Source organism: Dipteris shenzhenensis, chromosome 20 (assembly GCF_047967505.1).
Source record: "Dipteris shenzhenensis isolate YYH24624 ecotype China chromosome 20, Dip_SZ_1.0, whole genome shotgun sequence".
Taxonomy (NCBI): Eukaryota; Viridiplantae; Streptophyta; class Polypodiopsida; order Gleicheniales; family Dipteridaceae; genus Dipteris; species Dipteris shenzhenensis.
In genome coordinates this window covers 37,639,135-37,662,201 of record NC_141615.1, presented here as the reverse complement: position 1 = coordinate 37,662,201, position 23,067 = coordinate 37,639,135, and the positions used below count along the sequence as shown (strand labels likewise).

Genomic DNA, 23,067 nt, shown 5'->3' with positions numbered 1-23,067 from the left:
ATATTCCTTCAAAGGCTTTAGTAAATTTCTTCATACAGCAAAAGTGAAGGCTTACTGATAATTAAATCATCACAAACCTTAAATTCTTCATCAAAAACTGTAAATTCACCTACTGGAAAAATGAATCCCAAGAAAATTTGTGAGTTCCATAACACAAGTTCCTTGCACTTTCTTAGATATTAGTTATACTCCACCTTGGCAATATTCAAATCTTTTTTACTTTCAAGTTAATACAATGGAACAAGCTGTGCATATACATTGAATATCAAAATAATCAAATATGCCTGATCATATATTGCATATTCTCTAGTCTTTATACAAGTGGAAGAGCTATAACCTCTTTACTTTGCGCTTTAATCAATTTACTTCTTTGAAACCTCTATAATTGACGTCAAGTGATCCCAAAAGGAACCCTTACAATTGAGTCATGATTTACCTATTACTCCCTCTTTGATTCTCATCCAGTAGTCATTCCCTTGCTATGGAAATTGTTAGGCTTTAAAGCAACAAACGATGCATTTACTAATGCGACCTTATCACTTCAATAACCAAACATGAACCTAAGCGTTTGGCCCCTACAAAATTAGGACATTCGCTAACACTTCAAAAATGCAAAAAAGCTGTCACAACGTTTATAAATGCATGATGAACTACCTTCAAATTCCAGAAAAGTTGAAAAGAGTTTACATATCAAAATTTTTACCCCAAAAAACTTTACATTTACCATTACAATAAAGTCTTCCAGGGTAAAGAATAAGCTCGCTTTCAAGCTCCAAATCTTAATGGCTTTGTACAAAGGTCCACAAGATGGATGAGTTTCATAGCGATCAGTCTCAAATTTTAAGAGATAACAAACAAGACAAGAATTTGTCATGTTCCCCCACAACCCACCCCCACCCTCCCCAGTCTGCAAGGATTTGTCATGTTCCCCCACAACCCAACCCCCCCACACATCCACGTTATGCAGAACGAGCATACATCACATCCACGTTATGTGTGTGCTTCCATCCTAGTGCACATGGAGTACTCAGCACTCACAAGCCATGTGCACCAGTCCTTCCTGCTTTCCCTTCCATATTTGCAACTTTAGCATTCATGATTTTTACCTCTTACTAGCTTTGCTAATTGGTTCACATATAAGCATCCTCAACTGCATATCATATCTCCAAATGTTGGATTTCAATATCTCCAAACCTTGTGAGATGAATGCTCAAACTACTGAATACAACATTCTAGCCAGAGGATAGGGTATTAAATTTATAATCCTCCAAGTGCATGTGTTCTGAACTTGCGTGGCATGGGCAATAAAGAAGCTAACTCGTTTTCTAATTGTGATACAAGGATGATTGATGTTAAAACCATTGAACATGTACAAAGAAATATACCACTTACACATGTTACACCCTTGTATCGACTTTTAGCACTAACGATATTTTGAATCAGGCATTCTTTACATCCACAACGTACATTACGTAAGGATCAGATCCCTATACTAGAAATAGGAAAACAGCAACTTTCCAAGCTGTCATTAAATCACCATCTTTCATATGCTAAGTTTGCAAATCAAATAAAACCTAAACAATCACAATCTTATACTGTATTTTGTTTGGGTCAGGTCCAACTTCCCAGGTTCCTTATTACCATATACCCAATTTGTTGACACAGGACGTCATACATACATTGCTTCCTATATAACAATGAGCACTGATCCTGCCATTCTATTCCCACCATTTGAACCTATATGACCTGCCAGACTACTTTGCAGTCCCATCTCTTTTTGGAGGAGAATTCTGGCATCAAGGAGAACAGCTATTACAAAGCTTCCCATTATCAAAATAACAAGACATCAAAATGTCTGCATCTTGAGCAAGCAAACATGCTTGTAATAATCAATCTGCGCATTTCTTTTCTAATGACAGTAACCTCAAGCTAATTGAACTCGTTTGCATATAATGACCTGGAGCAAATGATGTTGGTAAGCTAGGACACGATGGAATATCCACATCAGATTTCTACCCTTGAAAGGGGCAATAGTAATAGCCAAAGGTTTTCGTATACTGTAAAGTATACAACCTCTTTTGCTTCAAATAATACTTGAATATCAAGCATTTATTATAATATTTTCCAGCCCCACTGGTGAGTTACTCTGACATCATTTTATAAGCAGAAAAGGGAGATCAAGGCGTGGGTTCGCACTCATGAGAAACTGTAATGGATTCTGATCTAAAACCTCATATCTACAGAAGCCTTAAAAGCTCACCTGACCACATGGCCTCTTTCAGGATTGACAACATCCCCAGAGTTGGTTCCCTCTCGTTTTGTACAGTTGTTGGTCCCGGTATGGCTGTAGGGCATAGATGAGCACAAAATCACAAGAAGCTCTTGCATTATCACATGCTTCTTGCAGGAAACACCCAAGGTGAGGTGCTTAAACCCAAGCTTTAATGTGGAATTACACCAGCGATTGGCAGCTGAAGCCAATATAATGAGGCACTTCACACTATGATACAGTACGCCCATAACAAACTGCTGCAATGTAAAGATTTCTGGACCACTTTTCCTGGATGACCATACGTTAGCAATAAATCAGAAACATTAATGAGCTGGCTTCCCCACAAAACATTAATGAGCTGGCTTCCCCACAGAAAAGTAAGAATAATAATGAGCTGGCAAGCATGGAAATTTCTATTTTAAAAAAATACATTGCATCATTAAAGCTCCTGAAAGTAAATCAAACCTTGACATGTGTACTTGGAAAAGCCGAAGTACGCAATGTCTCCTGAGTTTCGTCTGGCAGTTTCTTTCGAGGAACACTGAGTACAAAGGCAGCCTGATCTGCAGTAGCAGCAGTAGCTGTGATACGATACCCAGTATCCCAACGGCGATGTATGCCCTCACTTGGATACAAGAAATCAAGCTCCACCACCTTTGAATATGAGAATGATATAAAATTTAGTAACATCATATCTCCAAGCTCTTAAAAAACAAACACGGCAAATGCATGCTTATACTTCAATACATGAAATCAAGCTCCACCTCTTGCATACAAGAGTGTCAGAAACCCTAATCACCTCAAATCTCAAAGCTACAAAAGACAAACTTGTTTCACACCAAAGCTACAAAAAGACAAACATGTTACCCGAGCAATTACTTTGAAAAACCATTTCCAAGATAACCAGAAATCTCAACTTGAAACTCTCTCCCCCCCCCGCGCGGAAAAAAGGTAGATTCTATTAATGCTTTAGAACCATACAACCAGCTTCCAAAAGGAGCTGTTGATGAAAAACAACGAAAAGAAACAGGTTGCCAACTACAAGTGTAAGCACCCGTTTACGGATCTCATGGCTCATCGCCTATAGAGATTCTGAAACAGGAGCAAGCAACCATGATGGTAGTCTATATGCCCAATGAATACCCCTCGCGGCAATGGTGTAGAATACGCCTGCCGGCCATGTCTGGAGGAAGCGCTCCCGCCTCTCGACAGTCGCTCTCAAGCTTGGAGTACCGCGCTCCCAAATGGCGCGCAAGGTGAAGATGATATCCTGCCAAATGGCTACTAGGGTAGCTGTCGGAGAAGTCATCTGGCCTCCCATCACCCAGCTGCATCAAGCCACCCAGACGTTCCAAGCAATGATGCTGGAAACAATCTCCCAAACACCATCCTCCGAGAGGGGTGATGGGCGTGGACAAGAGGGCTGAACTGTGTCGTGAACCTCAATCTGGGAAACCTGCTGCCCATGTATCCCATAAGCCGGCGTGATAGGATCTATCACAAAGGCGTGGCCTCCCTCACTGAGCCAAGCCACCATCCCCCACGTAAAATCCATGCTCATCCTCCACGTGCTGACAACAATCCTTAAGGACACTAGCCCTATAAGTTGTGCAACAGCAGCAGCCCCAAAGATAGTGCGGGATCGTCTCTCGAGCTCCATCCATAAAGCCAGTGCATCTGCCATCTATCCTCGTCTGCTTCAACCACAAGCAATGTGCACGCCCCCATGCACCAATAGCCAAAAGAAATAGGAAATCTTTTGCGGGCCCAGACTCGTCCAAAGGCGGGGCCAAAAGTGGCCTATGACCTCTCGCAAGACATCCTACTCTAGCTACTGACATTCCCTCGTGGGGGACCATGTTGCTGCCTCAAGCTGTAAACGATGCCCAACACGAGTAGTGTACGAGAAGAAGGAGACCTCCTCCACCTGTCTTCTCATCCATCTTCGACTCAACTTGTAGAGATCCTCCCGGTCCCACTCGATAAAAGCGAGACTCAGGGAAGCCAAGAATCTCCCGAAAGAAGCGTATTTGGAGCGGTACTCCTATCTGTGAGACTAGTCGTCCTGACTAGCAATGGGGGGTCCAAGGGCTCAGTAGTCCCTCCCACCAAGAGTCCGAGATCGCCTCTTCAATCTCATGTATCCTTGTGCCTACTCCTCAAGGATGCCCAAGCCCCTGTGAGGCAAGGCGCAGCCAGCGGGCTCTTTCCCGCTCTCGATGAAGCAGCAAGTCGAGGCCCAGCCTGAGGCACTGAGAGGCAATGGCGCTTGGTGACGCGGCCCTATCCCGATGCCCTTGTGAGGCTATGGCGCAGCCAGCGGATCCTTCCCGCTCACAACGAGCAGCAGGTCTGCGAGGGGCGCGGGCGCAAAGGCGGGAGGCGGAGGGGGGGGCTAGGTGCAGTTTTCAGGGAGAGGCTGGCAAGAGTACTTTTAAACTTGAAACTCTTGATCTTACTTATAGCTAGAATAGACAGTCAACACCACATCCATAATTGATTGACTCAAGACAAAATTCTGACCTGATCAGTAAATCCTGCATTTCGAGACATTACAACTCCCCAACGGCTTCCAGCAGTAGCCATAGCAGTGACATGAAATCCTTCTCGCCACTTCTTGCTGATCCACTTGAACGGAAATGAATCACTCACTTTATATGATTGTTGAGTAAAAGGTGTCCCTGAGAACATACAGAAGAATTATCCATTATTCACTCCATGTGGGCACAGGATTTTAGGCATCGATCTCAAGTTTTGGGAATCCATAAACCTTCATGTCCAATGTAGCAACAAAACCTGAACAAAAATCAAACCTTTTGACATGACAACCAAAGCACTCCCATTGTCCGAACCAGCAACAGCACTAATATAGAACTTCTGCTCCCATTGCTCCATGATCCACTCCTGCACAGTGTACCAGAAAGGTCTATCAGACGACTTGTAGATCACTTGCTTTCCGACAATCATCGACCCATAGACACAATATAAGTACCAACCTTGTGAAGAAACAGATGAGAAAGTTCATATACTTGTCCTATAAACCCAGTCCCAGCATCCATTATAAGAGCCCAAAGATTTGAGCATGATGCCACACTGCTAATGAAAAGGCCATCTTCATAACCCTTCTGAACATAATGCAATATTCGTGAGTCTGCAACATTGAAATGGTACCTGTTTTGAAACATGGTCAACTTGTTATTACTGATAGCAGCCCTATCACAGTAAATTCTGTGTGAAACATGATACATTCAGATACTATTATAAGCATGTTAGAGTCAATCTAAGTGTCAACCAATATTTAGATCATTGAACTGTAAGAATTAGGCTCTGATGGCCATATCTGCCCGTCTCCTTATGTAATGCTATGAGAGTCCACCTATGCAGAGGGATCATGAGTTGAACACAAACAAATAGATGAGTAGAGCTGCACCATTTCTAATGAAAACTGACTCTCTCTCCAACGTGGTATGTACATTGCAACAAAGTGCTCTAGAATGCACCAACTTCTTGTGCTGAAGGCATACCTGTGTGGAGTATAAGAAATGAACCGTACAACCAATCTCTGCGCTCCTGGTTGTACGATTCATTTTAAAGCAGTTGTCGAATTGTGCCGAAGGCATACCCGTGTGGAGCATAGATATGAAGATACCCTGCGTTTCTTGAAAGTCTCAGAACAAACAAGAGGGAGTCAAGGGAGTGAAAGCAACAACCAGACAGCAAAGCACAGATGTGCCTCAAGGAAATGGATATAAAAGGTAGAGGCAGGGGGGTGGCCAAGTAGGAAATTCTGTGACAGCAACCCAGCCATAATTGCATGCCATTAATGAGATCAGTGACTAATCCCAGCCCAAGCAGTGTTGGAAATCAACCAACAGAGGGTATGCACAACAGAAGACTGATAGAAAAGCCCCAGAGCTCACACTGTGTATGAGTGGGGGTGGAATCACAAACTTCTTAACTTCATGTGCTTCACATAGATGCACTGTGCAGACTAGCAAATAGACAATGAACCATGCCAGATATAGAATCCATCAAAAGTATATACTTCCGTCCAAAACTATGGACACAATACAAAAGATATCCAGAGTCCAACCAAGATGTGGTCCTCTGATCTTACCAAAAGGATCTTCTACTATCTGCTGGTACCTCTAGATCTCTGAGCCCGCATGCTCTACCTCGAGCATATGTAGATTTTCCGTCCAGAGACCTCAGCTCCTTGCTGCCTAGAAGACATCCTAGGCTCCATCCCCATGTGAGCTCAGTCTGCAGCAACTCTTGCCCTTGCTTTGCCTCCTATATGTAGGCCCAAAGGTGAGGCTGGTGCTGCTCCTTCTGCTCCCTGAACTGCTGGCTTGCTGGATAAGTGAATGAGGCCCAATGGCCTCTTTTTATAGGCCCCAAGGCCCCTACAAATGAACCGACTGGCTGCCCCTTCTGACCGACTCAGCCTGTCATAAAAACACCCCCACCAGGCCCTATTTCTTGGCCTGTGGGCATATCTTTGAGGGCTGTGTGCTGGCTGCATATAAGCGGGGGCACAGTTTTTCCCATACGTTACCATATGCATACGTCATACGGGCACGGAAGTATGATTGGAGTATGGTTCAGCCCTTGGGGCTGAATCATATGTGACCCTAATTTTACCCCCAAAAAAACTAGGAAAATATACATTGTACACATTTACTTGAGAGAGAGCTGCAAAACTTTCAACTTGATTGGAGTATGGTTCAGGCCTTGGGGCTGAATCATATGTGACCCTAATTTTACCCCCAAAAAAACTAGGAAAATATACATTGTACACATTTACTTGAGAGAGAGCTGCAAAACTTTCAACTTCAAACTTTTATTAATTTTCAACATGAAGAGTCCAGGAACTGGATTCTGTCATCTGATACATAGTGATAGACACCAAAACATCATGATCAATCATCAAAGGTAGCACGTAGTAGATACTAGAAAAGTGAAACAAGCCTGTAGGCACATCAAAGGCAAGCTGGCAAACATCATATAACAAAGTAAAAAGGCTGCCAGGCTGCCACAGCCAGGAAACAAAACCGAAATGCATCACAACTGATAAGGCTCAAGCCTCAAGCTGCATCCTCATCATCATCAGCATCAGTGCCATCCTCCTCCTCCTCATCATCATCATCATCCTGATCCTCATCCTCATCCTCATCACTATCAATCTCATCTGCCTCATCAAGGGCCTCCAAAATACAGGAGCTGCTTGAAGCTGCAGCGACATCCACCCTTCCTATAACAAGAGGGGCTGGTCCGGCTGGAATCTCCTCTTCTCCCTCTGTAGTCTCTTGCAAAGCAGCCTCTCATCATCCTTCTCCTTGTTGATCATTTCCAAGGTCACTTCTATCTCCTCAAATCCCCTTTCCTTAATTTTGGAGATCAGTTGCAAATTAATATGGATGAATACTAATCCTTAATTTTGGAGATCGGTTGCAAATTAGTATGGATGAATACTAATTTTTATGTATTCTTTGGAAGCACTCTATTCCTTCTTTTGGTATATACCTAGATGAATCCAGGAACATTCCCAAACTCATCCTCTAAAAACACAACATAGTGCAATTTCAATCTCACGATAGTCACTCATAAGATTGAAAACCATAAACTCCATCATGCATAGCAAAGACTAGCTACTATGACATCCCCACTGACATCATCCGCGCCCAACAGTGGGTGTAGACCATAGTATAAAAGTATGCTCTCACACATACAAATCCACACACCCACACATACTTGAGCATCCATTTATACAAAGTCTTCGTACTGAGTTTATGTCGGCACTCCGGAGGTGAAGGGCAAACTCAGCCATGACGAAGGCTAGCACTAAAGGAGAAGGCTAATCAAAAAGTAGTCCAAATCTCTTCATTCAAGCTACAACTGCTTGTGAAGTCTAAACGATTTCATTTTAGTCTCTCCCAAGCGAGCATCTAAATCTAAATCTAGTTGATAGGGCAACGCACCATTTAAGATAGAAAGAATTATTGCAATACCAGCAAGCCGCAACTCGGACGAAAACTTCACAAGGTGAAATTTGCATGTCCGCTAATATGGCAAAAGCATATACCTAGATGAATCCAGGAACATTCCCAAACTCATCCTCTAAAAACACAACATAGTGCAGTTTCAATCTCACGAAGATTGAAAACCATAAACTCCATCACGCATAGCAGGGACTAGCTACTATGACATCCCCACTGACGTCATCAGCGCCCAATAGTGGGTGTAGACCATAGTATAAAAGTATGCTCTCACACATACAAATCCACACACCCACACATACTTGAGCATCCATTTATACAAAGTCTTTGTACTAAGTTTCTGTCGGCACTCCGGAGGTGAAGGGCAAACTCAACCATGACGAAGGTTAGCACTAAAGACAGAGCGTGCTCCAGTTCCTCTCACAAGGAGAAGCACAAGTCTGCCAGCAAGAAGGCAATCGGCACAAAGTGGGTATATAAGCTCAAAAGAAAGTCCATTGACAGGTACAAAGCTCGCCTTGTAGAAAAGGACTATGCACAACCAAAAGGCATGGATTATAATGAAACCTTTGGTCCCACTTCTCGTATGACCACTGTTAGGTGAGTAGTTGCATTGGCTGCATTTCATGGATGGAAGATGCATCAATTGGACATTAAAACTGCATTCTTGAATGGGGACCTTCAGGAGGAGGTCTATGTTTCTCAGCCCATGGATTTGTGGAACCTGGCAAGGAAGACAAAGTATGCAAGTTCAGAAAGGCCTTGTATGGTTTGAAGCAAGCTCCACGAGCTTGGGATGCAAAGATAGATGCTAACCAGGGAATGCAGAACAGTCCGCATGAGAGTAGGAAGGAAGGGGGGGATTGCTCATCATTGTTCTCTACGTTGATGACATGCTGCTCACAGGTACTAAGGCTGCAAAAATTGCAGATTTCAATGCTGAATTACCGCAGATGTCTGAGATGTCAGATTTGGGGTTGCTTCACTACTATTTAAGCATCCAATTTATACAAGATGATAGAGGTATTGGGCTGTTGCAGTCAAAGTATATTGGTAAGCTCCTAGAACTGTTCGAATTTCAGAATTGCAAGCCCATCTCTACTCCTATGGAGCCGGGGCTTAAACTGTCCCTTCATGATGCCAGTGAACCTTTTGATGCCTCTGTTCACAGCCAAGCTTTGGGATGCCGTATTTATTTCATTTCTCTTTGTCTACATACGAGCTTCTCTCTCCACCGAAGCGAGCCCCTCCTGATATATTGCATGATAGTGATGAGGCTGCTCAGTATGAGAAAGTGCCTGCCACAGTGGCTACATCCACTGGTGGTACAGAGGTTCCTTCCACTCAGCCTCTCTCTCCTGCATCTCGAGAAGCGCAAGCAACGCAGACACAATTTTTGGATGCCCGTTCCAGAGTTCTTTCCACCAGATAGGACAGGAGTTCAGCCAACACCTTACCACAGCCATGGCTATGCAGGATACCGCTCTTGCCCAGATGGGAGAACAGATTGGTCAGCAGATTACCTCTACCATTGCTATGCACGATAAGAGTAAGCAGCCCGCACCCCAGCAAGGGGACCACTCACACAGTCAAGATGTTTTGTCTGCTCCACGCAGGTCTTATGGCAAATGTCTGCCTTGCCTATGAGCATCAGTCTTCTGGACCGTTGCATGTACCCCAGCGTGGGGATTATCTAGACTTAGATGATGCATTTTCTATGCCAAAGAGCACCTTCTTGCAAGATGTCACGCCATCTTTTGGCTCACAGCTTTCTGCATCCATGCAGGCTGAGCCGTCTCTTTTGGGCCGACCCGTTGGTGTGCGCATCCGGCTAATGCTCCTTTCACCGCACCAGCGAGGATGCTTGGAGCTGGCTTGGGTTTATATGGCAGCCCACACCCCTAGGAGAGAGGTGAGTCCTCTTCTCAGCCCTTTGGTATGCCATCATTTCAGAAAGATGCATTTGGCAAAGAGACCCAGCCAGGGGTTCATGCACCTATCTAGCCAGACGCAACCAGTGCATCGGATGGCAGCAACTACTACGCAAGAGGGGGTTAGTGGTGGGCAGCAAGCCACTTTTAATGATATGCTGAAAAATTCTTTGCGTACATATAAGGCCCTACCTGAGGCCATCAAACTTGAGATGTCCGTCTCCGATTATGTGAACCTCAAGCGTGATGATGCCCGCACTTCCGGAGGTTACACACACAAGAATTATGCAGCCAAGAATATCAAGGACAAACTCACAATGCATAAGTTCAAAGGGGACACTCGCATACCTAATGAGTTGGAGGAGTGGCTTACAAAGTTGGAAGATTATTTCTGCTTCTACCCAAAGCAAGATGAGGATCACATAATCTTTACATGCACATGCAGGACTATGCACATACTTGGTCGCGTTATATGAGGGACTCGCCTCAGAGGCCAGCCACATGGCAAGAGTTCGAGGAGTTGATGATCACCACATTTGTATCCCCGCTCATACTAGAGCAATACCTAGCTGAATTCTATGCATTATCGCAGACTGGTACTGTCCAAGAGTACTTGCAGCGTTTTTGGAGACTTTCCTTGTTTGTACAAGACCTATCCGAGAGAGGGAAGTTGCTGCGTTTCATCCAGGGATTGAGTCCTTCTCTCGCTACAGATGTGAAGGCATATAACCCTCAAACAATTGAGTTGTACAGCGTGAGGAGACTTTTTGAATTAATGGATAGTTTGGGGACTAACTGTGGTTCTAAACATAAGTGCAACTTCTAGTGAAACATTGTTTGTGTATAGAGTGAGGGCCATAATCTCTATATGGCTCTAGCGTAATTTTGCTTCTTACTGGCATTCTGGTAGCCCAACCTTTTGCAGGGCTTCTCTTCTTATTTCCATCTTGTGCTTCTTTTTAGTCTAGTTTGATTGTAGTTTTGTTTGCAATCTTTTCTAAGATATGCGTTTCTTTGGGGCTGCTCATCATGCTATCTCTAGATGCACCCCTTGCCTTGGGATAAGCGAGTGCACATTTGTAATGCCCTTACATGAGGGGTAAAGCTAGTTTGTTCACGAAGGGCTGTTTGGAGGTCCCCATGGGGCCACTTGTAGGAGACCTTGGAGCCGAACGGCCCAAAAGCAGCCAAAAGAAGTTCATTAACGTGCCGTAAGGGCACCCTACAAGGTTGCCTTTATGAGGACATGTAGAGATACAGTCTCTCTAAGATTGAGCGGGAGGAAATGGCAGTACAGGTGCTGGAATTGCTTGAGAAGAACTTCATCTCTCATAGCACTTCTCCTTTTGTCTCTCCGGTGCTTCTAGTGAAGAAAAAGGATGGATCGTACCACATGTGCATTGATTACAGGGATCTAAATAAGGCCACTATTAAGAACAAGTTTCCAATCCCCGGGATAGATGACCTGTTTGGATGAACTCAAGAGTGCTCATTTTTTCACAAAGATAGATCTGAGGTCTGGTTACCATCAAATCGGGTGAAAGAAGGAGATGAGCACAAGACGGCCTTCTGCACAGAACAAGGCTTGTATGAATTCAAGGTGATGCCTTTTGGATTGACTAATGCACCGACCACCTTCCAAGCACTAATGAACAAGATATTGCAGCTACATCTGTTCAAATGCGTGCTGGTTTTCTTTTGATGATATCCTCATTTACAGCAAGGATAGACAAGAGCACATTAAGCAAGTGCTGGAAATTTCGAGGATGCATCAACTTTATGCAAAAGCCAACAAATGCACTTTTATGGCAAAGGAGGTTGAGTACCTAGGGCATATTGTGAGTAGACGTGGCATTCGATTGGATCCCACAAAGGTGAAATGCATCAAAGATGGCCACAGCCACAAAATCCCACCCAATTGAGAGGATTTTTAGGTCTTGCTTTCTTCTACAGGCGCTTTATTCACAAATTTGCCAAGAGGGCAGCTCCTCTTACTGACCTCTTGAAGAAGGATGCTTTTCGGTGGTCAAAGGAAGCACAACGCAGCTTTGAAGACCTGAAATTTGCTCTCACTCATGCACCTGTCTTGGTATGCCCTGATTTTTCGCGTCCTTTCATTGTGGAGGCAGATGCCAAGGCAGGACACAGGGTGATAGCCTTTGAAAGCAGGAAGTTTGATGCCAAAGAACTCAATTACCATGTTTATGATCAAAAGATGCTGGCTATCTTGCATGCTTTCAAGAAATGGCACCACTATCTGTAAAATTAAGGTGAAAATAGATCATAGGGCACTCAGATTCTTCCTCACCCAGCCAAATTTGTCATATAAGCAGGAGAGGTGGTTGGCTACAGTCCAATCCTATGATTTTGATATTGAGTATAGAAAAGGGAAGGAAAATGTGGTTGCAGAGGCCTTGTCCAAGATGTGAACTTGCAATTTGTCTCCTATCTCTACCATATATCAAGAGTGTATTCATGGCATTCAGGAAGAGTATATGCAGAATTCTAAGGCAGCTCCCATATTTCAGATTTGCAAAAGCCTTCTAGTCAGGGTCATCCGGATTTGAAATTGCATAATGGGTTCTGGTGGTGCCAAGAAAGGATTTATTTAGCGCCAGACTCAAAATACCGCCAATTGGTTTTGCAAGAAATGCACTCCTCTCCCATGGCTCAACATGCGGGTATCACTAAAACATATGAAAGAATCAAGCAGAGCTTTACCTGGGAAGGCATGTGGAGAGATGTGGTTAAATATGTGGCTGAATGCTTGCCCCAACAGAATAAAGTGGACAGCAAATTACCCGCAGGTACCTTGCAGCCATTACCCATTCCAGAAGGCAAATGGACACACATAGCAATGGATTTCATCACAGAATTGCCTTCTACAGAGAGGAGATCGGACAACATCTTTGTTGTGGTGGATAGAATGACAAAACAGGCCCATTTCATACCCACTAAGACCCGGTATTCAGCATCACAGGTTGCTTGGCAATTCATTGAGCACGTCTTTAAGCGTCGCGGTTTCTCTCAAGAAATTGTCGGTGAAGAGATGCAAAATTTATGGATCACTTTTGGCAAAAGATATTTTCAGCCGTGGGTAGTTTACTCACACCTAGCACTGCTTACCATCGTAAAACTTATGGATAGTCAGAAAGGGTGAGCAAATGGGTGGAGGAACATTTGAGGCATTTTTGTCATGTTACTCAAAAGTCTTGGGATAAATGGTTGTCACTTGCTGAATTTTTCTACAACAGTACCAAGAATTCTCCGTTGGCATGAGCCCATTTGAGGCAATGTACGGATGCAAGGTCGGGATGCCTTCTTCAATTGCTGACATGGCTGTGAAAAATCAGCAACCACGGAATGACTTGGAGCGGATGGATGCCCTTTTGCAGTTGGCAAAAAAGAATATGCACGATGCCCAAGCTAAGCAGAACAGATATGTGGATGAATGCCGGAGATATTTGTCTTTCAAAGAGAGAGATTATGTGCATTTGCATCTCCATAAGAACCGTTATGCCTCGCTGAAAGGTAATACTAACACAAAGCTTGCTCATAGGTATTACGGTCCGTACACGATCATCCGCAAGGTTGGAGAGGTAGCATATCAGCTGGAGTTACCCAGTACCTCCAAGATCCATGATGTTTTCCATGTGTCTTTGCTGAAACCACATGTTGGACAGCATGTCCATGTTCTTCCAGAGTTGCCACCTATGGATGAAGAGGGCCACATCCTCTATGTTCCGGAGCACATCGTGGGTTTCAGAGACCAGGTAGAAACAAGGCCTACGTAGAGTATCTTATCAAGTGGCGGGGACTCCCTGAGGATGAAAATTCATGGCAGCCAAAAAGCATTGTCCAGGACCACCCCTATCTCCTACCGGATTGATTAGTAGTTGCTGTTTGCTGCACTTTTGGACAGCAGGGCAAAATTCTATGGGAAGGGATGGCTGTAATGAGGGGGAAAAAGGGGCCAAGTTAGAGGCCCTTTTGAGGCCCTTTAGGTGGAAAATGTGGAGGGACTATATAAGTCCCCATCCACTCCCTACTATGTACTTTTTGATGTGACATCTAATCCTATCTACTCCCACCTCCTTCCTCCTACGTGCTGCCTACACTCTCTCTTCCTATCTCTCTTCCCCTTACTCCTTCGCTCTCTCTCTTCCTCTCTCTCTCTACCCCCATTTTCCTCCTCTCTCTCTCTCCCCTTCCTCTCCCCTCTCCTCTTCCCCCTTTCCTGCCATCTATGGCGCTTCACCAATTCCGCCCCGGCCTCTTTCTTGTGCCTTTCTTCTTCTCTGAGTAATCTCTAGCATCCTGCATATCCAAATCGATCCTACCTGCCCGCGATCTCAACTCTGCCAAAAAAAAAGAGCAATTAAGGCATTGGAGCATGATGTGGTCATTGAAAATATTGGGGTCCAAGACTGTCCAACACAATGACCCTAGCTCTAGGAACCCAATCCGACTTAATCGTCTCTACTGCGAAAGAGGATAAACCAAGGAGGGGCGGATCTCTCCAAAGGTCAGTTCAATCGTGGCTAGGAATGGTTGGTACCCCTATGGCAAACCTGAAAAACTGATGAAAAGAGAAGTTGTATGCCTATCTTCCTCTACAAGATTAAATCCTAAAGAGATCAGCAGCTTAAAGAAAATCTTCCAAGAACCAAGCGCTAAGGGACTTGCCTTAACCACTGTGCTTGCAGCTCCAGGAGAGTCAACTGAAATAAGTCTTGTCTCAGTATCGAATGTCATATGCGAGGGGTGAGGCCTGAAGGTAAGGTCACAAGCATCCAGTCCCCAATCTGTGATTTGGAAGGGTGGGACCCATGAGTGCATGCAAAGAGTGTGTTGGATCTCTCAAATCTCCACATCCTTTTGCAGCTGCAACAACTCATCTTTTAAAAAAATACGCGTTTTTGCGGCTGGTGGAATTCGGGGAGGATTGACTAAATGGGTCACCATTCGTCAATCAAAGATGGACGGCTAATTCAAACCATTTGATGATCCATCCGTCACTTCGGAAATAAAAATGAAGGGGGGTGAGGGAGAAGGAGGGGAGAGGCTGAGAGAAAGGAGTAGGAAGGCGAGAGTAAGCAGCAAGGAAAGGAGAGGCAGGTTAGCAGCATGTTAGGGAGAGCAAAGAGGGACGAGTTAGCAGCAGTTAGAGAGAGCTGAGAGGGGGGGAATGCAGCGCACTTAGCAGCAGCTAGGGTGAGCAGAAGAGGGGGTTAGCAAGATGCAGGTAGAGAACAGAGTTAGGGAGAGCAGCAGGGGGGGCTGGCAGCACAGGTAGAGATGCAAATAGGGAGAGCAGCAGAGGGGGTTAGCAGCACGGGATATGGAAGCAGCAGAGGCGGGTTAAGAGGCAGGTTAGCAGGGCAGAAAAGGAGTGAGCCTTTTAATGTTAACTGCGGGTATCTACAATCGAAACATGTGTACAATTACCTAGAATCTCTAGAAGAATCTGTCCTGGAAGCTTCTAGAGGGCCCCACACTCTTCTGAAAACTGTTGAATACAACGTGTATATATATATATAGATGACTCCAAGAACATGCCCATGTTAGAAAATACCCAACAGAGGGTACACGCAGCGGAAGACATATAGTAAAGCCCAGGAGCTCACACAGTGTGCGGTGTGGGTGTGGAATCACAAACTTCTTTACTTATGTAGGTGTGCAGAGTCATCAATAGACAATGAACCAGCCAGATAGAGAAACCACCAAAATATATATTTCCGTCCAAAACTATGGACACAATACAAGAGAGATAGATCCAGAGTCCCACCAATGGTGTGGTCCTCTGATCTTACCACAAGGTCCTTCTCCTATCAGCCAGTTATCTCTAGACTCGAGCCCGCATGCTCCACCTCGAGCGTCTGTAGACTATCCGTCTAGTGTGTTCTTCTCCACCTTACTGCCTGTGAATCAGCCTAGGTGGGCAGCCCCTGCCAAGCTTTGTCTGCAGCACACAGGTCCCCTTGGTCCTCCTAAATGTAGGCTCCAAGATAACTGTTCCACTGCTCCAACCTGCTTGTGAATGGCTGCTCCAGAAGATGATGATCTCAGCACCTTGCTGCCCTAGAAGACAGCCAAGGTCCAGCCCTTCCTGGCTAAGTCTGCAGCCCTTGTTGCACTCTCTCAACTCCTGTAGATAGGCCCAGAGAGTAGGCTTCCTGCTGCTCCTTTCTGCCCTGGAACTGCTGACTGCTGGCTATTGAATGAGGCCAAGAGCCTCTCCTTATATAGGCCCTAAGGCCTGCTGAGAAAACCGACCAGTCTGTCCCAATCTGGGCCGACTGGACAGACCAGGTTGGCTGGCCCAACCGACCTGGTTGGCTCAGCCCAACCAGCCCCAATAGGGCCCTTTACTGGCCCCACAAAATCGCCCTCCTGGGCTCTCTTTTCCAGGGCTTGCTGGCCCACGATTCTATGCAGGGGCTGAGCCCTTGGCCAGCCCTAGATAGGGCCTGGTTGGCTGGCTTTGCCCAGCCCAACCAGCCCTCCATATGGGCTGCCATGTGCTGCCCCATCCCCCGCCATGTAAGCGCCTGTTCTCCCTGCTGGTTCTGCCCTCTGCCAGGCTCTCTCCAGCCACGTATGCAGCGCCGTACTGTTCCGTACATTGCTGATGTCATCGCGCCTTTTACCTGGGACACCCCGCCAACCATGAATGCTCCAAATCTGTCCTAGATCCACACATCCAGGTAATCTCTCTTTGGGCACATCCTGCCGTAGGTCTCCCTCCCCCACGCTCTCCTCATTTGGGGGCTTACAGATGGGGAGGTGACCTTTCCAACAGCCCAAACTCATCCTCTGAAAACACAACACAGTGTGCAGTTCAATCTCATCTCATAAGGTTGAAAACATACGTGTAGCAGGGACTAGCTCCTGTCACATCCCCACAGACGTCATCAGCACCCAGCGGTAGGTGTAGAACATAGTATAAGCATATGCTCTTACACATACAAATCCACACACCCACACATACTTGAGCATATATTTGTAGAAAGGTCTTTGTACTGAGTTTCTCTCAGCACTCTGGAGGTGAAGGGGCAGACGCACCCATGCCAAAGGCTAATCAAAAAGTAGTCCACATTCTGTTATTTCAAGCTACAACTGCTTGTGAAGAGTATACGATTTCATTTTTAGTCTCTCCCAAACGAGCATCTAAGCAAAAAAATGCTTAGACATCTAGCTTAAGGGGAAACGCACCACTCAAGTTGGCATCACCTGAAATACAGGTTAGACTGGAAAAGGCACTCCCCACAATCCTGGGCTATATCGGCGGCTCAGATTTAGATTGGCATCACCTGAAATACAGGTCAGGCTGGAAAAAACGCCACCTATCTCTCCTGAGTAACATATAGGAAACATGAGAATTTACACCACTGACACATTGATTGCTCTGGTCCAAACCATAGGCAAAGCAACCAATGGCAAATTAATCCGTCTCATCTGCTATGTTTGCACTATCCATATCTTTCTTTTAATGTGTTTCCAGCTCTTTCATTCAGAAGCTTCCTGGAAATACAGTTCTCATTGTGGTTGTCACAGCCACGATTACCATAGCTTTTTTTTTTAATATGCATTTCCTTTAAATTCCTTACCAATAATACAGCTCAGTCAAAGAGATCCCCTTCTTTTTCGCTTCAATCAACAGGACAGAACTAAGTTATCATGCTTCAAATCAGCACCTACCTGAAGACTATAGTGATGCCGGAGCATTCAGGGGTAGTGCCATCAAACGCACAGCCTTGCAATTGTCACATCCAACCATACAACCACTGTCTGTTAACTGCTGCTTGATCGGATTCAGTCACTCAACAAAAGTTGTGAGTCCAGCTGGTAGCATCTAGTACTTGTAAGAGTTCTGCTTCGGAAGGATCCTTGTGCTCGTCATCTTGGTACCAAATTGCTGTTCCAGGTGCATCCAGACCTCAGCAGCTGTCATCAAAATGTTGAGATGATGGACATATTCAACTAAGGGCAGGACAATTACACTATTGCATTGTCAATCATCAAATCCCATGCGGCCCTACCCGCAGGTACGGATATGGTTGTTCAGCTCTAGCAACCATCCTCCATATGCCCTCTTTCATGCAAGCTATGCATTTGCCATGCATGATAATTTCAGCCATGAAACTTCATAATTGAATCAAAGGAAGCAGGCCTCAGCTCCATCTTCGACACTTGTAAATTCAGACACACGATGTTCCACAACCAAATGTATGAATGAAAAATCCCTCAAATGCCTAAAGGAAAACTTAATAAAACCATATAACCTACAAGGCGCGTTCATAAGAATCCCAATGACATAGCCCCTCTCATACCTACTTCTAGAAGCACCGCCATAGCCTTCTGGATGCTTGAGAGGTCAGTTGCACTTCTACAACGAAGGGCAGCATGCCCTAGCTTCTTGAAAAAGCTTAAGGTCTCTAGGACCTTCTACCATGCTGGCCTGTCCATACATAGCAGCTGCATGTCATTTTTTACACAAGCTAGCCTATCTCATGTGCTGGCTAGCAGTTTGCCTATCCTAAACACAACAGCCTCTATGCAAAGATAGATAAAGTCCTGGCCAAAATAGTCTCTTATTTCCTATGCAAAGGATTTCTGAACCTCTTATTTGTCAAACTAGAGACTTCACTTTAGCAACGCTGCCCGAACTCCTGCTTCCAGTAGTACCACCAATTCTACGTGGTTGTCATTGTGGTTGTCATTGACGTGGTCATTGCCCTTGCTAATTCATTGGATAGTCTGTGATACCTTCTTAAAAATTGGCAAGTTTAAATCCAACATAGGGGATGTACATGTGTATTTGGCGTCCGTTCTGCGTTTGGACCACTCCCCCAGCTCGCAGAGGATGCTGTCGATCCGTGAGTTGACTATGCTCTAGGGAGAGTGCAACCTTTCGCACTAGTGCCTGTAAATTCTCTCCTTCAATCATAACCATTACTAACTGAGGGCTTGTCACTTCATAACTTACCAAAATATGCCTTTTACGGGGGGAATACTTGGCTGTTTGCCTATACAATAAAATATCTATGTAACTTTCTAAGTACTCTCTCCTGAAGGCTTTAGCCTGTGTGCACCTCTTATTCGTCAGTCATGTGACCACCCTTCAAGGATGTTACCCAAGCTACTCCTTCACTTGTTCTGGAGCTCTACGATTTGGCAAACACCTTCCTTTGAGAAATGGCATTAAATGCAGTCTCATCTTTAATTGGATAGTTTTATTTGACATCTACACCTTAAACTTCAAAGATTAAAAACACATTTTAGACTTCACTGAAAATCCTTATAAATTCTATTGTCTTATCGCAGACAATACCAAAGCTACCCTTTTGAGGGTCAGTCAGATCATACACAAAAAATGTGCTTTCTAGACCTCTCATACACAACTTGGCATTCTCTTTCTTTAGAAATATATCAAAGAGCAACCCCTCGTAAACTTTAAATTCCATGAAGTCAAAGTCCTTTCAAGACATTGCAGAACCTCTTTTTCTTCAAAAACACGTACCTTTCAACATACAAACAACAAAAACCAAGAAAGGCACCTAACAGCAGCCACCTAGCCATGTGCAGAGCTAGTTGCTTTGAGAACGATATGAGTGAATTGTCGGTGATAATTGAAGTATTACATGCCTAATTTTAGATCAGACTTGTAAATAGGTGAGGTCAGCTAAGGCAGACACTGGTTGTTTTCCTTCCATGCTACAGTCTTTGACTAAGTTTACCACATATCAATAGGCTAGACAAGCCCTTCCACCACTGAAAGAATTAAGCAAGACTCAAATGTGGATTGCTATAAATGTGCAAAATGAACCTAATTCAAAATACCGCTGTTTCATGGTTCTGCGAGAATTGTAAACAGTTATCCATTGTGTTGCAGGCATTCCAAGGCGAATTTTCTTCTTTGGTTGGTCATCCTCGATCTCTTCCACAGAGAGCCTAGACCTTTTCTGGCCAGCCTACATAAAGAAAACTGCGTAGGTCAAACAAATCGCAACTGGCAGTAGGCTTCTTTGATATTTTATAAAGGTATATTGCAGAATATGCACACCTTCTGGGCACCATCAGTAAGTATGGGTCTGATAGCGGGATTTGGACTGAGAATACAATCAAAAATACCAATCAACTTTGCATAATTAGGTTCCTCATCGAACTTCATGTTAACAGCAATGTCCAGAAATTCCTTGAAGGGTGCTGGGCAAAGACAGCAAAGGGCGTCTGCAGATGTGGTCATTTTCTTTTTACAGACCTGAAACCCTTTGTTATCTCCCTGCAACAGAAAGCAACATATCATACAAGGAAAGCTCAGCGTTATTGCCAAATGAACGAGATGAAAGTGATGTGCAACATCAGTATCATCAAGACAAATGAATCAGGATAAGGAATAAGAACAGGAATAAATGACCTGGAATCCCTGCCAAGGAAGGCGGCCACGGAGCAAAAAAACTAGAGTATATGCAAGAGACTCCAGATCATCTCTCCTGCTGCCTGTGCGGCCCAGATGAGCATGGACGCTTGCATATCTCACAGTTCCCCTACATCACACATCATCATCACAGTTTTTAGTTAAGCATTCACAAGCTCAAGTCCACCACTACAATCTACATATCTTCATGGAGACTATGATATATACGGGGGGAAATAGATAGGAGAAGTACAGCAACGCATATGTTTCCATCAGTATCAAAGCATAAGCTGCCATCTGCATTTTGGAGATTCCCACATTATTGGCCAAATTGGAAGGAAGAAGAGTTCAGAGCAAACCTGAAAACATCTGGTCTCTGGTCATATTCAATGTGTTGACCAGTAGCACCATCTTTCCATTTTGAGGCTGGCAGATAAATCACAAGGTATCACAGCATAAGACACAGAAAACAGCATCCCCATTTTCACTCCCCTTCACTCAACATCCAAATTTCACAATGCAGAACTAGATCTTGTGAGGAGCCGAAATCAAGGCGAATTATCTTGAAGTATTGCAACAATCACGTCACAAAGGCTTTTACCAAGGCCAAGATCTACAAGAAACAGTTTTTTTTCATCTGCCGAGCCTGGATGACCCAACAAAAAGTTTTCAGGCTTTACATCTCCATGAACATATCTGCAAAGATAAGATGTAAATCAGACGCACTGCAATATAACATTCGTACACAATTCTTGAATAAAATTAAGACATACCCTTTTGCATGCATTTTCTCCAAAATTGAGAGAGACTCCACAGCAATGCAGGCAACCATCTCCGAAGACATCCTGCTCCAAACAAAACACAATCTAGTTCACGCTGCGTAGAATGTACTCCAATGTACATAAAAAGAATGAAGCTTGAGAGTGAGTATTTACGACTGATTTGAGGAATTCCAGACGTCCCACAAACTTGGCCCTAGCATATCCATCACCTGCATACAACGTCATACACAATCTGTTACGCCGTTTAAACTCCCAAAATGTGTGGAAATATCCATCAAATCAACAAAAAGTTTGAGCTTACCATGATATAGAAGTCACCTTGACGACCCTTGAAATGCACATGAGGCACACCATAGCAGCCGTTTAGTGCGCTGCATCATGTTACCAATATAGATTCAGTTCACGAGCTCTCAGATGACGTCAAACTATGCAGAAAATGAGAAAAAAGATGACATGTCATTACTTGTAAACCTGCCACTCATAGGGTGGCCCGCTGTTGCAACCCTTGCTGTTGCGGTGCTCAAATTTCAAAGCAACCTGGCAAACACGTGCAACATTAACTTTCATTAAGATAAACGAGGAAAGAATAGGTTATCATTCTGTAACAAGAGACCTTGACTGTAAGGAAGAGGGATTAAGCACGAAGAGATGGTGCACGCTCAAAAAATTACCTCGGCAGCCTGAGGACCAGAACGTTCTGCTACATTGCGAATACGGCGGCCAACATAGACTTGGCCAAAACCCCCCTTTCCCAGCTTTCGATCAATTCTGTACACGGGAGAACTACCTACTTGTACCTGAAAGAGATGGCCAAAAACGGTCATCAAGAAAGTGGGCATTCAATTAGTGCTCCTAAACGATAGTGAAGTATCTTAAAACAAGAAACCCGGAGCTGTGCCAAAGCCCAAAAGAATCGTTGCACATACCCTCTCTGGAATGGGAGCCGAACTGCCTTCGTCTTCGGCTACAGCTCGCTTATCGGCAGCATTCCCTGCACTCTCTTCCTCCATCCTGCTCTTCTCGACTTCTCTCGTTTCAAAAAGTAACGGGATTGAGGCCCCGAGAAAAGCTGTGCGTGTCCGAGACAGAACAGAGAGCTCCCACCGTGCTTGCTTGTCAATCCTCGTGCAACCAAATCCTTGTCGGAAGAAGATCAAGAAACAGGGGGCCGCAAACCGAGTCCGATCATCACTGACTCTCACCCAATCCTCGCAACATAGGGTTGCACGGCGAGAGGGGTGCCGATGCAACCAGGGAGGAAAAAGCGGGCAGAGGAAGATCGGGAATCGTCAAGGGGGGGGAGGCATTGCGGCGGCAGGGGCGGCAGGGGGGAACAAAAATCGGGGGAGGTGAAGGTGGATCTATGGGGGGAGGGAGGGGGAGGGGATAAAAGGGAGGGAAGGATCTAAGAGAGGGAGGGGAGGATCGAAAAGCGAAGGGGGGGGGGGGAGTACCTGAGGGAGGAAGGGGAGGAACTGGAGGAGGCCACCATAGCCGAGGAGCAGCAGAAGCAGAAGCAGGAGGAGGACGGAATGCTGCAGGATTGAAGAAGAAGAAGATGAAAAAGATGAATATGGAGATGCAGAAGAAGAAGAAGAAGAAGATGAATGAAGGCAATTCTGTGTTTCCCTTTGATCAACAAGACGATGATATTATGATGTTG

The 23,067-nt window shown here is 44.8% G+C and overlaps 1 protein-coding gene across 1 annotated transcript; it reads right to left on the bottom strand.

Moving 5' to 3' along the window:
* Positions 1 to 1,398: 1,398 nt before the first annotated feature.
* LOC147889617 (casein kinase 1-like protein HD16) lies at positions 1,399 to 23,011 on the bottom strand. The gene is made up of 16 exons (XM_087391402.1): positions 22,331 to 23,011; positions 22,076 to 22,201; positions 21,868 to 21,941; positions 21,706 to 21,775; positions 21,558 to 21,613; positions 21,396 to 21,467; positions 21,224 to 21,318; positions 20,982 to 21,048; positions 20,623 to 20,752; positions 20,269 to 20,487; positions 20,046 to 20,176; positions 5,269 to 5,443; positions 5,086 to 5,176; positions 4,796 to 4,953; positions 2,738 to 2,926; positions 1,399 to 2,560 (listed from the first exon to the last, which is right to left on the bottom strand). The coding sequence occupies exons 1-16, from the start codon at positions 22,412 to 22,414 to the stop codon at positions 2,501 to 2,503; spliced, it is 1,797 nt and encodes a 598-aa protein (XP_087247528.1). The 5' UTR covers positions 22,415 to 23,011; the 3' UTR covers positions 1,399 to 2,500.
* Between the last annotated feature and the right edge of the window lie 56 nt (positions 23,012 to 23,067).